Source organism: Lepidochelys olivacea (genome assembly GCF_965140295.1).
Source record: "Lepidochelys olivacea isolate rLepOli2 genome assembly, chromosome: 1".
Classification (NCBI taxonomy): domain Eukaryota; kingdom Metazoa; phylum Chordata; order Testudines; family Cheloniidae; genus Lepidochelys; species Lepidochelys olivacea.
In genome coordinates, this window is record NC_140411.1 from 168,787,702 (window position 1) to 168,804,526 (window position 16,825).

At 42.4% G+C, this 16,825-nt stretch overlaps 1 protein-coding gene across 4 annotated transcripts in view; it reads left to right on the top strand.

The window, feature by feature from the left end:
* The window catches only part of GRIK1 (glutamate ionotropic receptor kainate type subunit 1), a 230,244-nt gene that overhangs the window by 94,901 nt on the left and 118,518 nt on the right, over window positions 1–16,825 (top strand). For all 4 annotated transcript variants that reach the window (XR_014709971.1, XM_084617633.1, XM_084617632.1 and 1 more), the window contains exon 2: window positions 15,905–16,072. Coding sequence is in view for 3 of the 4 variants with exons in the window: in XM_084617633.1 (XP_084473759.1) it covers window positions 15,905–16,072 (168 nt within the window). In the remaining variant the exon portion in view is untranslated. The remainder of the gene's footprint in view (window positions 1–15,904; window positions 16,073–16,825) is intronic.

The window sequence follows — 16,825 nt, forward strand, 5'->3', positions numbered from 1 at the left end:
GCCTGAGTGCCCCGCTGCATTGTGGGACTTTTAGCAGCCTGGAGATCGCAAGGGGGGCAGCCAAAAAGCCTGGCGGGCTGGAAGGAAATGTTAGACAGGCCGGATCCAGCTCATGAGCCGTATTTTGCCCACCCCTGATCTAGCCCATAATTTTGATAAGGAGTTACTTCCAATGCTGCTGCAAGGTAACAGGGTAACAAAATAGCATTGCCAATGGAGTCATTGTGGTAGTTTGAAAAAAACTAATTAAATTTGTGCTGTTACTCATAGCAACTCCATGGTTCTGGTGGGTGGAGTTAAGTCTGCTACTCCCATTTAAGGGGTGCAGCATATCACTCCTACCCTGCATGGCTGGCGAGTGAGTATGAACGTGCTGGAGAACTGGGCACCATGGCTGCTGTTTAATCTCCCAGTGCTCTTTCAAGGCAAGTTGCTTCTGGGGACAACATCTCAGTAATAATCCCCTTAGCACAGGCACTGCAAATCTGCTCAGTCCTTTCTCTCTTCACATTGCATGAGTACATAATAGCCAGACAAAATCTTGGCCTATCTGTGTAACTTGATAACTGGGCCAAATTCCTCCTTTGCCTTCCTTCCCTCCCCGAATCCAAACAAGTGTGCCTTCAAAATACACACCCAGCTGTGGTGGAGGTAGAATACAAAACCATGTGAATAAGATACACACTACGCCACATTTTCAATTTCTGCTTGCTTGATCTCACCACCAGAAAATAATTGAAAGCGTACGTAGCAAGGCGGTCCCTTTTTAAACTTCCAGTCACTCACAGATTTTGCACTTCTAAAATGATTCAACATGTGGTAGGCACTGCCACTTCAGGGAAAAGTTAAGTAAATCAAGTCAGCCAACCTTTAAAAGAGTTCATTAATTTGGATATTCTGGAACATGAACCATGCCAATTGAGCCTTTGGGAAATATGTCCAAACTTGCAAGCTTAATTCAAAAAGATCCCACTGGAAAAGGTATATCTTCATATCTTAATAAGCATGAACATTTAAAAAAAATACCATTTTCCATTCTTTAGAAGAGCAGAATGAAACCTGCTTGAGTGCAGTCCCTTGTTAGTATGCAGAGATCTATAAAAATCCTGGACTTGATTTACAAACAGAATATTTTGGATGGTGTAGTGTTTTATCACTTTTGTACCAAGATCCTTTTCCTCTTTTGCATACTTCAACTGGACCTTTAAACAGTGATTGTTCACTAGGGGATATATTCAGACCTGGTTTAAGTGAGTACAACTCCAGTGAAGTCAAATGAGACACACCTATTTCCACTAGGTCTGAATTTGAAATGCAGTTTCAACCAGTGTTCCAATACTGTATAAACAAACACTAAATAGGTTGCATGAAAAAAATGAAGGTTGAGTCCCTATGAGAGTTGACTACAAATAAATCAAAGTCTGAATTCAGGATGCCAAAGCACTATGGGTCTGATCCTGTGGCCAGTGAGGTTAACAGCGAAGTTCCCACAGCCCTCAATGGTGCAGGATCAAGGCCTAAATGCACATCCACAAGTGGTCATAAAAAGCACAGGGTACTAAAAATCATTAATCATTGAAACCAACGGAGACACACCCACTTATACCAAGTCTGAATTTGGCTTTGTAAGTGCAACTATGGTTATTACAGGTGTAGAGCAGTTAATGGCTCTTATTATGAGCCAGTTCTTTATATACTGTAGAGTTTCTTCAGGTCATGTCTAAGTGAAATGTGAGCCAATTTCTAGAGTAATCATATGTAAGGCAACGTACCAAAACATTAAAAACACAGGTACAATTAAATTGTCTGTTCAAATAATAAATCTCACTTGATTTTTTCCCATTAAAATATCAGTGCTTCAGAAAATCTTTTTCCTATGAAGGACAGGCATGGGAAACATTTCTGCCCTTTATGGGTTTTCCAGTAAGGGTATGTCTATGTTGCAGTCAGACTGCACATATAGGCATCCCCAGCCAGTTTTGACTGAGATAGCCACTGTGATCACACTGCTATTTTTAGCAAGCTAGCTCCATCAAAGCTAGCTTGGGTGTTGTCATAAATATAAAAGGAAGGGTAAACACCTTTAAATCCGTCCTGGCCAGAAGAAAAACCCTTTCACCTGTAAAGGGTTAAGAAGCTAAGACAACCTCGCTGGCACCTGACCAAAATGACCAATGAGGAGACAAAGCTGGAGCAGGGGGAAACAAAGGGTTCTCTCTATGTGTTTTTTGTCAGGACCAGAGCAGGAATTCAGGTCAGAACTCCTGTAAAAAGTCAGTAAGCAATTTAGTTAGATATGCGTTAGATTCTGTTTTGTTTAAATGGCTCATAAAATAAGTTGTGCTGAATGGAATGTATATTCCTGTTTTTGTGTCTTTTTGTAACTTAAGGTTTAGCCTATAGAGATTCTCTATGTTTTGAATCTGATTACCCTGTAAGGTATTTATCATCCTGATTTTACAGAGGTGATTCTTTTACTTTTCTTTAATTAAAATTCTTCTTCTAAGAACCTGATTGCTTTTTCATTGTTCTTAAGATCCAAGGGTTTGGGTCTGTGTTCACCTATGCAAATTGGTGAGGATTTTTATCAAGCCTTCCTCAGGAAACGGGGTGTAGGCCTTGGGGGCATAAGACGTTTCCAAGCGGGCTTTTTCCCTGTTATATCTATTAGACGCTTGATGGTGGCAGCAAAAAAGTCCAGGGACAAAAGGTAAAATAGTTTGTACCTTGGGGAAGTTTTAACCTAAGCTGGTAAAAATAAGCTTAAGGGGTTTTTCATGCAGGTCCCCACATCTGTACCCTAGAGTTCAGAGGGGGGAAGGAGCCTTGACAGGTGTATCTACACATTCTGCAATCACATCTCCCGATAGCAGAGTAGACATCCCCAACAGAGACTGCAGCTTTCATTCCCAAACAGGATTCTGTGGTAACTACACAAGTGGGAAGTTGTCTGGAAAGAAATCGACTTAGTGGAGTGTCTGCTTGTCCTGTCTGCCCAGCAAGGACCTTTTTGGCACTGTCCCAGTCCCAGACATATTCTCTGCCCCACACATCTTTAAATGAGGCTGCAGCTGTTGTGCACTGTGATTGCCTGTTCCCCCAGTGGAGGTTGTCATCGTCAGGGACTTCTGCCGTGCATTATGTCTGGAAAGCAGAAGATAGAATGATGGCTAACCTGGCTCAGATAGATTCCTGCATTACCTCTATTACAGCAACAGCTCCTGTTATCTGCTGCCAGCTCTTCCAATAGACATTGCCATATCCCTGCAATTATTATGCTTTAAACACCTGTATCTCAATGACCATAGAAACTTGTGGCAACATGTTCAGTGGTGCTGAGCACCCACAAATTATCATTGACTGAAAAAATCAGACCATTAGCACCTATAGATGGGATGCTCAAGAGAGCCTAGACACCAAATTCCTATTTAATTCAATGGGCAATACGTGCCTCAGAACTTTCAAAAACCCCACTGGACACCTATTTGCATTTTATACACGCCTTTAAAAGTCTGGCCCTAAGTGACATCAGGTATGTCTACACTGCAGTAAAACCATGTGCGACTGGTCTCAGCTGATTCGGGCTATGAAACTGCACTGTAGATGTCCTGGCTCAGACTGGAGCCCAAGCCCAAGCATCTAAACTACACTTTTATAGCCCCTCAGCTGGAGTCAGAGGACACAGGTCAGCCATAGGTGTTTTATTGCAGAGTAGCCATACCCTTTGGGGCCTAAGTGATGTAGGAGTGATTCTCATTGGAACATGTTCTCCTAAGTGCTTTTGAAAATGTCAGCCTACATGAAGAATATTAAGCTGAAAAAGGAGAATTTGTGAGTATTGGGACACTTCATTACAGTCTTGATAATAGCTTTAGCTATAAATCTCAGCTGTACTTCTTGTCTACCATTCTGCTTATGCCCTGGTTTTTCATTTTTAGGGGTTTTAAGTACAGCTTGGTGAGCATTTTCAAATACAGGGGTTTTAATATGTGAATCCCAGACTGAGTATGAAACTTTTGAAAATGCAGAGGGTTTAAAAAACACAAATGTATTTGGATTGTCACTTAAATTCTTCCCACTGTTCCAAGTCCCACAGCCTCTAGTGTTCTTTTATAGCCCTGGCTCCTGGAGTCATGTGAATATGAGAATCTCATTATTTCTTTTAAATGAAAGCTAAGTTGCTAGGCCTCATGGTTGTGGAGAAAAGCTTGAAAATGTCACATGAATACACTATATGGGTTCACAAACCAGAAGGCAATTAAAAAGAACTCCTGTGTTATTTTTAAATCATCAAGATTTAAGCCAATCTCATGGGTTTTGTGGTCCTGACTTATGATTTTTTAAACACTTATAGTTGGCAATATTGTTTTCCTTTAGTTCCACAGTAATGCTAAAAGACTTCCCTTTTGCTGGCATGCATCCTGTAAGTACTGTTGACATAGTAGGAGAGAGCAGAGTTTACTAGAGAAAATCTATTAAAAATATTGGAGAGAAATTCAGTGGACCCTATTATAACCCAATCCTTGCTGGACATTTTCTGGAAAGACTAGTGCCGCAAGGAGACCTGCAACTGATCACAAAAGAGAAAGGGCAGTCATGTATATGTTGTAGTACTCTTTGGTTAATTGGAGTGAGTTGTAGTTGGGAAGCATCCAATAGGTTTTGTTGCAAAATCTGGAGTACATGCACTGAAGCCAATGAATGCAGTAGCATGCTAGAGCAGAGCTTGGTGCTGAAAACCATCCCAGTTACTATTTATTTTGTCTGTGTACTGTGCAATAAACACTGTGCTTTCAGGCTGGCTTTCCTGCAGGGTACTCACAAAGGGGCACGGACTATAAAAAGCAAAACAAAAACAGATGCGTTCGTGCGTCAGTCCTGTTTTGAAGAGTCAGAGCGTGGTATAGATTTGTCTTCATGAAGCAGATGCATTTTAACACCTGTGATTTGCAGGTTAGATTACTGGGTGACTGCTTCAGTTTGGCTTGCTTTCTAGGGGGCTATAATGGAGAGTAAGAGATGGTTTAAGAGGGTTTCAGTGACTAGTCAGGTTGTCCCTTACATTTGCTAGCTGGATATAAGATTAGGAAGGAAAGTCCACAGAAATCTCTCTGCAAGTGGGGAAGGGGTATAGCTTTGAAAAAACTTTGTAAGTTAATTTATGGCTTGAAAAATGTCAGATTGATACCACTGAAAACTGACATCCCCCGTTGAGCCACAGGACAGGGTAGAATCTCAGGCAGTAGAAGTCCAAACTTGCCCCTCTGCCCTGCCCAGATGCTTTGGCTCCAACATGCACAGACACCTTTGAGGATCAGTTTCCATCATGCCTATTCAATCTTGGCCATAGTGCTAAGACTGCTACATATGATGATGTTTGTGTGACATTGAGAACTCTCCCTGGGAACTGGGCAGACAATAATACCTTTCATAAAAGAGCAACAACTTTTTGCTGCTACTGATTAGGGTTGAATTTATATCAGGTCAAAGGAGTCAAAAGCTCTGTCCCATTAGCACTCTTGAGCACCTTGGAGTGAAGCATTTTAAGAATAGGTGGGGGAAAAGACGTGATCTAGTAATGACTTCTGAGTCTTAGTCCTTGACAGCATCTTTAAGTGATGACAGATTTATCTGGTTAGAAAGACTTTTATAACATTTTTAGGAGTGCCCACTGAAGTGTGCTTTTATGGTTTTGACATTTCACTTCCTGTCGATTTTTTCTTTCAAAGGATGCAGGAGGTTGATGCCTTGTCATATTAGTCAGTTCAACTTGGATTCCCTTCCTCCTCCTCTTTGAACATCAGTCACTCATCTGGCTAGTGCTCTCGTCACTGTCAGAACTACCCTTGCCAATTAGCCACCATTTCCCTTTTATTCACTGCTGAGGAATATTTTAATACACCTGACTCTAAGGCCTGGTCTACAGTACTCAGTTATTTCAGAATTAGCCGAGTTACCTCGAAATAAAACTGGTTCCATCCACACGACCAAACCAGTTTTTTTGATTTAAAGGGCTCTTTACTCAGATTTCTGTACTCCACCTCGGCAAGTGGAGTAGTGCTAAAAATCGCGATGGCAGTTCCGGGTTACAGGTACTGTGGACACAATTAGACAATATTGGCCTCCAGGAGCTATCCTGGAATGCTCCCTTGTGACCACTCTGGACAACACTCTGAACGCCGATGCACTAGCCAGGTAGGCAGTAAAAGTCCCGGGAACTTTTGAATTTCCTGTTTGGTCACCAACAGCACAGGCGACCATCAGCACAGTCCACCATCACAGGTGACCACGCAGTCCCGGATTCACAGACCGAGCTCCAGCATGGTCCGAACTGGAGGTACTGGATCTCATTGCATGTTGGGGAGATGAATCTGTTATGGCAGAACTACGTTCCAAATAAAGGAACACAAATACGTACACTAAAGTCTCCAGGGCCAAGTCAGAAAAAGGCTACTCCAAGGACACAGAATAGTGTCGTACAAAAATCAAGGAGCTCAGGCAAGCGTACCAAAAAGCTAGGGAGGTGAACGGGCGCTCTGGGTTACAGCCCCATACATGCCGCTTCTACCGTGAGCTGCATGCAATTATGGGGGGGGGTGATGACACCACTACCCCACCACTGTCCGTGGACACCTACAAGGGGGAGTAGCACAGAGCGAGGAGGATGAGTTTTTGGAGGACGAAGAGGAGGACGACAGCGCACAGGCGGCAAGTGTGGAATCTGTTTTCTCCCCTAGCCAGGAACTATTCTTAACACTAGAGCCAATAGCCTCCCCCTACTCCCAAAGCATGCTCCTGGATGATGACTCTGGAGAAGGCACTTCTGGTGAGTGAGAGCTTGATGGGAGCCATGCAGTGGGGGGAAACCTAGCTGCGCTGGGCTGTTCACATTTAGTTTAAAGGGCTCATCCCTGCTCACAGTCTCACTGTAACCCTGCTGTGGGTGTGTGTAACTATCATCCCAGAGAGTCCACAGGCTGCCTGCAAGCTGAATTCTGTTGCCTGGCCACATGTGATCACGTACTCACACCAAAGTGGCAGGCACTTCAGTATAAGAGGCAAAATGAGACCTTGTACAGAAAGAACATGTGCTATGTACTATGAATTGCCTGTTTCACTGAGAAACAGTGTCCCCTTTATTCTCTAAAATTTATCTTTTAAAACACAACCCTCCCTTTTTCTCCTCCTGCAGCAGGTGCAAATGTTTCAATGCGGCCCCCATCTACTCCATCCCAGAGGCTGGTCCAGATTAGAAGGCGGAAAAAATGAACTCGGGATGACATGTTTGCCAAGCTCATGCAGTTCTCCCCTACTGCTAGGGCCCAGCTGAATGCGTGGAGGCAAACAATTGTTGAGTCGCCTAAAGCATTACATGAATACAAAGAGAGGGGTGCACACGATGAGAGCGGGCAGGATGCTATGTCAAGCTCATGGGGGAGCAAACTGACTTGCTCTGCTGTATGGTGGATCTAATGCGGGAAAGGCAACAAGACCACAGACTGCCACTGCAGCCTCTGAATAACTGTCCTCCCTCCTCCCCAATTTCCATAGCCTCCTCACCCAGACACCCAAGAACGCATGGGGGGTGGGGAGGCTATGGGGACCCACGCAGTCAACCCCAGAGGATTGCACAAGCAGCAGAAATCTGGCATATCCTAAATTTTGATTTGGTTTCTGGACTTGTCCTTTCCTCCTCCACCTCTCTAATCCAATACCCCCCTACCCCCATCTAGCTTCTGATTTCTCTCAATGTTTTGTGCAACAAATAATAAAGAACAGTTTTTAAACAATTGTGACTTTATTTCCTTTCACATACACACGGCGGGTAACTTTAAGAGAAACAAACAACTCTCACACCGTACCCTGGCCAGTCATGAAGTTGGCTTTCAAAGCTTCTCTGATGTGGAGTGCGCCCTGCTGCACTTTAATTGCTCTGTTGTCTGGCTATGCGAAACTGGCTGCCCCCTTACTCTCACAGATATTGTGGAGCACACAACAAGCAGCAATTACAATTGGAATAGTCGTTGTGCTGAGATCTAACCGAGTCAGTAAACTGCACCAGCGCGCTTTCAAACATCCAAACGCACATTCTACCACCATTCTGCACTTGCTCAGTCTATTAGTTGAATTGCTCCTTACTACTGTCCAGGGTGCCTGTGTACGGCTTCATGGCATTAAGGGATAGGCTGGGTCCCCAAGGATAACTATAGGCATTTCAACATCCCCAACAGTAATTTTCTGGTCTGGGAAGTAAGTTCCTTCCTGCAGCTGTTCAAACAGACCAGAGTTCCTGAAGATGCAAGCATCATGCACCTTTCCTGGCCATCCCACGTTGATGTCGGTGAAACGTCCCTTGTGATCCACCAGTGCTTGCAGCACCATGGAAAAGTACCCCTTGCAGTTTACGTACTGGCTGCCCTGGTGTTCAGGGGCCAAGATAGGGATATGTGTTCCATCTATAGCCCCACCGCAGTTAGGGAAGCCCAGTGCATTAAAGCCATCCACAATGGTCTGCACATTTCCAAAAATCACTACCCTACGCTTGATACCAGCTGGTCAATGATTGCATTGGCTACTTGCAGCACAGCAGCCCCCGCAGTAGATGTCCCCACTCCAAACTGATTCCCGACTGACTGGTAGCTGTTGGGCGTTGCTAGCTTCCACAAGGCTATGGCCACTCACTTCTCAACTGTGAGGGCTGCTCTCATTTTGGCATCTTTGCACTTCAGCGCAGGGGACAGCAAGTCAAAGTTCCATGAAAGTGGCCCTACACATACGGAAGTTTCTCAGCCACTGGGAATCATCCCATACCTGCAACACTATGCTGTCCCACCAGTCTGTGCTTGTTTCCTGGGCCCAGAATCGGTGTTCCACGGCCTGAACCTGGCCCAACAGCACCATGATCTCCCAATCGCCACATGCCATGCCGTCTGTGTCCATGTCATCAGTACAGTAATCGCACTGTCGTCCCTTCCTTGCCCGGTTTTGCAGGTACTGCACGTATTGCTGATAACGCATGAGGTATTTACAATGGTCAAAACTGCAGTGGAGATCTGATCGGGCTCCATGGCTATGGTGCCTGCATGGGTAATCCTGGAAAAAGGGCGCAAAATGTAGAAGAAGGCAGCAGAAGCTGTGCTGTTTGTTTCACGGTAGCTGAACAAAGGCTGAAAATTGTTGTCTTCTGTGGCTTTCATGGAGGTGGGAGCCCAGGACAGACTACATGGAGAAGCTTGGAAGCGTGGCAATAGCGGGAGAGCAGAGTTGGCGGTGGAAGCTGTGCTGCTCAGTTCACGATGGCTGAGCAAAGTTGAGTTGGAGAGGTGGATTCATAGTAGCAGGAGAGCAGCGGTGCACCATCTGCTGAAAGCAGTATGGCATCTGCACGCCAAAAAGTCACGAAACGATTGTCTGCCATAGCTTTCTGACGATACACACCCAGAAACACCCGCAAGAATGTTTTTGCCCCATCATACACTGGGAGCTTAACCCAGAATTCCTATGGGCAGTGGGGACTGTGGGATAGCTACCCACAGTGCACCGCTCTCACATTCGATGCTAGCCTTGGTACTGTGGCCGCAATCCGCCGAATTCATGTGCTTTAGTGTGGACACAAGACCAAATATATAAAATAGCTTCTGAAAATTCAAATAGAACTTCAAAATAATTTCTTATTGTAGACATACCCTAAATGTCTTTCTTTAGCCCTTTGCCCATAGTCTCTCAGTGAAAATGGTGAAAGGAGATGGTTTCCCACATCCATCCACAAATTGTGTGTGTGTGTGTACACGCGTGCACACAAAAGATGTGGGACCAGATCCTGCACCCATCCATTTCACACTGATCCAGCAGTGCAAAGCAGAGGGACAGCTGTCATCTCAGTGCAGCTGGGATTCCCCAGATATAAAGGGACCAGGTGACATAAGGCTGCTACATCTGTTTCTACATCACCTGTGTCCCTCCATACCAAGCATGACGGGGGCATGAAAGGAAAGAGCAGGATTACAGTGTGTTCCAGTGTTCAGTGGCTCATGAAATAGCTCCCAGGGTACTGTTCTAATCCATGGACTTTAGAGCAGCCCTTACGCTGCTCTAGGTTACAATAGTTCATCCCCTGGTGCGGCTGAGGATTAGAGTAACAGAAAAGGTGTCTTAGATCTAGGTCAAAGGATGGGGGACAATGGGAGATCTTCCAAAGAACTTGAAACAAACATCAGCCCCTTCCGAAAGTCTCCTCCATGGTTGGTGTTCAACTGCGTCATTTCAGGAGCATTGTTTATATCTAGTGTATCACTTTTTTTCTTGTAGAGCCCTCTGGTTAATTCATTTTTAAAATGTTGCACTATCTTCACTTGTATTTAATTGCAACATCTGATAAGTATGATAAAGAACCAGTTTATCACTTAAACTTCTGTTTCTCTTCTAGTTTGGAGCTCACAACAAACTAGGGTGATCAGATAGCAAATGTGAAAAATTGGGACAGGGGGTGGGGGAGGGGTAATAGGAGCTTATATAAGAAAAAGGCCCAAAAAATCAGGACTGTCTATCAGGACTGACTGGACTATAAAAAAAATCTGGACATCTGGTCACCCTACAAACATACATGATAGTGAGGTATTTACTAAATATAGGAAGGTGAATTTAGTGGATTAATTTGTTAAATTTCTTCAGAAATATTAAAAATACAATAGGATAAATTTTATTCACTATCATTTTTAAAGATGCCTGATGAAGGATTTATGGTCTGATATAACCCTTTTCACATTTAGGTCACTGGCTAGAACCAAACCCAGGTCGGTAGGGATCCGAAGTTGTTCGCACAAGAGTAGATTCTACCACTCTTACTCACACTGAGCAGCACCTTACTCTGCGAATAATCCCTTTTATTTGTATGATTAACAGGAATATATTCAAATACAGACATTATTCAGCATGAAGAAGGGTGGTGGCATCTTGTTCTAAACAACTATGAACAATCAGATAGCTGCTTGTTGGCCTCTGAAAATAATCTATTTAGTGGTCTCAGGCCAGTTTCCAATGAAAAAGCATCCAGCATTTGGTGGCTGCACATCTGATTATGAAGCAGGGTGTTTAGTTGAACTAAAGATGCATGTACAGATACATGTACATATCGATTGCATATCCAAAACAAATGCTTGCAGGCATACCCAGAGTACCTCACACACCAATAAATGCACTGGTATGTATATGGTATAAGCCATTTTCAAAAATACTTTAACACCGTTAGTGTAGACAAGACATATCTAGAATATGGACTAGAGGGGCACTTTAGCATATCCCTCTAAAATACAGCAGTATTTAAGCTATAGCCAGCAGGCTTTTAGAAATACTTTCAGAGTACATTTTTAGAGTACAACAATGCATATACAATTCCCATTGAGACTGCTTTGCAATGATATTCTAATGAGGATTCTGTCCTTTTCAGTAACATTTTTAGGGTGTGCATTTTTTCCCCTTAAAAAACAAACAAACAAACAAACAAACAAACAATCGATCAGCTTGCAGCTTTTGTGGACACTTCTTATTTGGAGACCAAAAAAGTTCGATGTAAAATTCTGCTTTAAGTATAAATGACTACTGCGAAATATATTAACTATTAATCTTAATTTCTCTTTTCAATTTTTCTGAGTGTATTTAGAAGGTGACCGATAACATCTGAAAAAGTGTTGTCCTAAATACAGATTAACTTAAATATTTCTCGTTTTCCCCATATGGACCTCAATGTAGTCATGAGAGTAGTATCAGTAGATGCCCTGCTCCTGCATGGAAATCAAGAGGGCTGTGTGCAGGCATAGGGATCTGCCCACATGAATCTCATTGAGGATTAGGGCCTTTTAAATAGGTACGTAGATTGCAAATGATTGGGCCAGAATAATGATGATGTAAATGTTCCAGTGGATCGCTCTTGGGTTCTTCTGCATCGGAGTGGGAAGATGCATGCATTTACAAATGTGCATGTGGTGTGTGAAGCACCCAAAATCAGAGAGATCAAACCATTTAAACTATTTCAGGAAACTAAAGTTATAGAAGCATAAAATATTTAGCAAGCAAGAGAGAGATGTTTTGCTAAGATCATAATAGTTTAAAGAAACCAAACGGCAAGAAAAAGAGGATGGCATACTATATAGACAGACCCTGACTTGCTTTAGCACAGAATTATCTCTGTTTGGGAGTAGGTTTAGTCAATGTTTGTATATGTTGGAAGAGGAGAAATAGTCAGCTGATGAGAGGAAGGAAGGTAAATTGTGGTTAACCAACAGAATGGTAAACTGGTTGGCAATGCTGTTGTTCATTATCAATAAGAACTCTAGGACCTGAAACAATTTTGTGCAGTCAGAGTTAACCCTGCAGTACATAATTTAAGATATCACATCTCAAGCAATTACGCTATTTTATATGGATTAGAGAGGTAATATAAACTACATATTTAAAGGAGTAGCTATCGAAATAGGTAACATTGCCATCTTGTTTTCTTTTGATAGCTTCTAGTGCTTTTACTGTTGAGTTAAAATGCAAAGCAGGTCTTAATTCCACTGTGTATTTCCCTTTCCTGATTGTCAGCTAATGACTATACTAAACCTATATTGGTGACATCAAAACTGCAAGAGATTGCAGTACATTAGCTGAATATAGTCTGATGAATAGAAAATATAAAATTTCACAAGGGGGAAATGGGAAAATATTTAACTGAGAAATCCAGAATATTCTCTAGTGCCTTGCACTAAAAAGGAATAAATTATACTTGCTAAATCAAGTACTGAACCTGGAGACTGCTGTTTAAAGGAGCGCTTTTTTTTTTAAATGGCTGTGTGTTATACATTCATCAAATCAGTGTTCCCAGAAAGCCTGAATGTGTTATTGGCATAAAAAAAGTCTCTAGAGGTTAGTATATATTCCAGTCACCCCAAATCATAAGTCTAAGCACCAGATCAGAAAGACCTGAGAACCCTGATACATACTAGCCTTCCTTCCCCCTAAACTTCCCTGTGAGAACCACCAAGGCATTCCATTATAATGTTCAGTTCCCCTCAAAAAAAACAAACAAAAAACCAAAACAGTCACACCTGTTACTCTTTAAAAGGCTCTTCCTTGGAAATCCCACCTCAAGTTTCCAGAAAGACTTAACTTCAGTTGTCAGCAGTATAATCAGGAGCAGATCACAGATTTTATTTTCTGGCCTCTGAAAATATAACAGAAGCAGAACAGAACCTAGGAACTAATATAGTTGCCCATGTGGAATGGCATGCAGCCATGATCCTATCAGATTTTACAAGTTTAAGAAGGGTTGAGTCAGTATTTGGGTGGGACATTTCCCCAAAACCACCTACCTACATGCTGCAAGAAGTATTGTGGGTGATTATTCAATAGGTAGTGTTCGCCCCTTTGAGAAACTGCTGAACCAATTCTCCAGCACAGTGCTAGTGGGCACTGTGTTGCTGGAGGTGTCATTTTTCTTGAGCACTTTTGGAACTTTTTGTAGGAACAGGGACATTAGTTCTAGTTTTGTCACCAAAGTCCAACTTCAGAAGCTGCATTTTACCTACTTACATTTCTCCCTGCAGTTTCAATATGATAGTGGCATGCTTTATCCTTCATTGTTGTGCAGCATTTGTGTGTGCTGTCAAACAGCTGGAATTTTTCACCCCAGAAGCAGCTTCATTTCACTAGTGGATAAAATGATCCCCGAGTAATGGGCCAGTTTTGCTCCCATTAAGGCCCCATTCCTCCAAGTGGCTTCATGTGGGTGGCCCCACCATGGTGTTAATACAATGTTAATATGAGAGTTAAAATTTTTCAAGTCATGAAGTGTTAAAGTTAAGGCTCCAATAGCAACATTAACTCACATTGCATACATGCAGCATCTTCCCTTCCTACCTTTCTTGCTAAATGGTTACCAGTAACTTAATATATTTCTGTTTATATTAAAGAGGTCACAAAATGTACAGCATACGTGCATGTTGCTGTAAGATCCTTGGTCTGGATCCAGCACGGTGGTGCAGCTGCTTTGTGGTGTAGTGCTGATGCAACGTGACCCTCAAGCTGCTATTGCTGATTGCGGGCGGATCAGCCCAGCAGCACAGTCAAGCCTCCAGTAGCCTAGAATCCACCTTGGCTATACCAGTATCAAGGGCATGGCCAAGGTGTTCCTGTTGATCCTTCGCTGCTATTTGAGACCCTTGGAGTTAAGCATAATAAAGCTATACAAGATCCCTAAAGAGCACAATTTAGAGCAGCTTTCACCTGCTCCCATTTACACAAATGACTTAGTGCACAGCTAGCCTAGAAGCAAGGGCACAAATCCAATCTTTGCAGTCCCTGCTCCTGAGCTGTGCGGGGTGCTTTTTGGTGGCAGCCTAAAATTTGGGCCCTTGATTTTTATACTTCCTGACTCTTATTAATTTTAAGTATCCAGACTTCTAAGTTTGTGGTTTAATATAGTCATGGCCATAATTCCTTCACAAAACCACAGCGTTTGCATTCTAAGTCTCAGTGTTCAGCTGTTTGGGGATTTCTGTGTGAAAGTCCAGCAATAAGCTTTCAAAACAGGAAAAATGTTTATTTGTCCTCTGGGCCTGGGGGAGTTTGCCCAAATTTTAACCAAAAAAATCCAAAAACCTTCCAGGCAGAGATTAAGCTTGGAAACTTTCAGCCCAAGTAGGGTTTTTATTGGAAAATTTGAAGCATCTGAAAACTAGGAATTAAAGAAATCATTCTGCAACTTTATGATAGCACGGTCTAACCAAGCAACCGATACAAGACAACCCAGATTTTACCTTGCTCTATATGGCTGGAGTGGGGACAGTTGTGCTAGGAGCCTTCCCCAAACTTCCTGTGCCAAGGTTGACCTTTACGACAGTCCTTGCACTCCCCTGATTAACAAAATGCCATGAGGTTAGCACAGCTGCTAGCTCAAGCCTCTCCAGAGGAGGTAGAATCATAACCCCACGCTCCTTTCCACTGGTCGGCAGGAGCAACAGGTGGTATAATGCTTGTACAAGGCACAATGCCCCCCAGAGGTCTAACTGAGGTAGCTCATCTCTGCTTAATGCCCTCAATGCCCGGCTGTGCCTGAAATGGGTAAAGTTCTAAGGGCAACGTTTTCAAAGTACTTAAAATCACTTTTGAAAATTGGACATAAGAGCTGCCATACTTGGTCACACCATGATCCACCTTGCCCAGTATCCTGGTTCTGACAGTGGCCCATAACAAAGTTTCTGGAGGAGCATACAGAACAGAGCAATTATGAAGTGATCTGCCCACCTTCCACTCCAGCTTCTGGCAGTCAGAGGTTTAGGGTCACCCCAAGTATGTGACTGTCCTTGACCATCTTGACTAATAGCCATGATGGACCTATCCTCCATGAACTTATCCAGTTCTTTTTGGAAACCACTTATACTTTTGGACATCACCACATCCAGAGCATTGAGTTCCAGAGGTTAGTTGTGCACTGTGTGAAAAAAGTACTGCCTCTTGTTTACATTAAAACTGCTGCCTATTAATTTCATTGAGTAACCCCTGTGTTTTGTATTGTGTGAAAGGGCAAACAACACTTCTCTATTTCCACACTATTCATGATTTAGGCTCTATGTCACTTATATGCCTTGAAATTTTTATCCAAAAGTATGTTACTTTAAAAATATTTACCTAGAACATGTGCAGCATCTTTCACAGATGTCTCTACAGATAGTGTGTAGAATATGGATTTATTCTACAGTAATATCATGGATAAAATGAATGACCCCACATCCATTAGTCTTAAAATCCTAGTTTAACAATGCTGAATACTCAGGCTATTATTGCTCATAATGTGCTTTTATCTTCCATGTATAGTGATGAATGAAGAAGTGAATAATGCTTCTCCTTTATCTCCTTGCTTCTACAGGAGGAATATTTGAAACTGTGGAAAATGAACCTGTTAACGTTGAAGAATTAGCTTTCAAGTTTGCAGTCACCAACATTAACAGAAACAGAACACTGATGCCTAATACCACATTAACCTATGACATCCAGAGAATTAACATCTTTGATAGTTTCGAAGCTTCAAGACGAGGTAATTATCTTAATATTTTAATCTTCTGTAATTTGTATGTTCTGTACAGTGTTATGCTTTTGCGGTAGCTCAGATATTTAGAGACAAAGTATAGCAGGAAAATTCAGTCTACAGCATTATTGGGAGGTAAGAGCTAAAGCTGGAAGACACTTTACTCTTATCTAGTCTTTGATAAGCTAACACCACCAAATGGAAGATGGCAGGGCCAACCCAATTCTCTTTAAAAAAATGGATTTACCATAGAATTCTGAAGAAAATGAAAGTAGGTTAGAAGAGAACAGTGAGATGTCATGTCTCATAATTAAGATACATTGATATACAGAATTCACACCAAAACTAATTCCAAGGTACTAAGAACAGGGTGAATGAAGAGGTTATCCTGAAATGTTAACACTTTGCGAAACAGCAGATGGGTTGCTCTAGTCTAACCATTTATAAAAATTGGGCTTGAAAAAGTAAGAAATATATATTCTCATCCATTTATTTTCCCTGAAAAGATGACAAGTGTCTGACACCTCATCTAACGTGCAGACTAAAAGTCAAAATCTCATCTGGGACTGTTACTTGTTTCCTTGGACACAGCCTAATCATTCATTTCTAAAAGACATCCTTAAGTATGCTAAGAGTCCATAGACAGTAGTTGCGTTCCCTGAATTCAAACACGGTCACAAAAGTTGATTGAAACAAGACTAGAAAAGAGAGCCATAAATCACCAAGGCTTGAGGATGTGCTTTGCAGTTCATTCATTAAAAT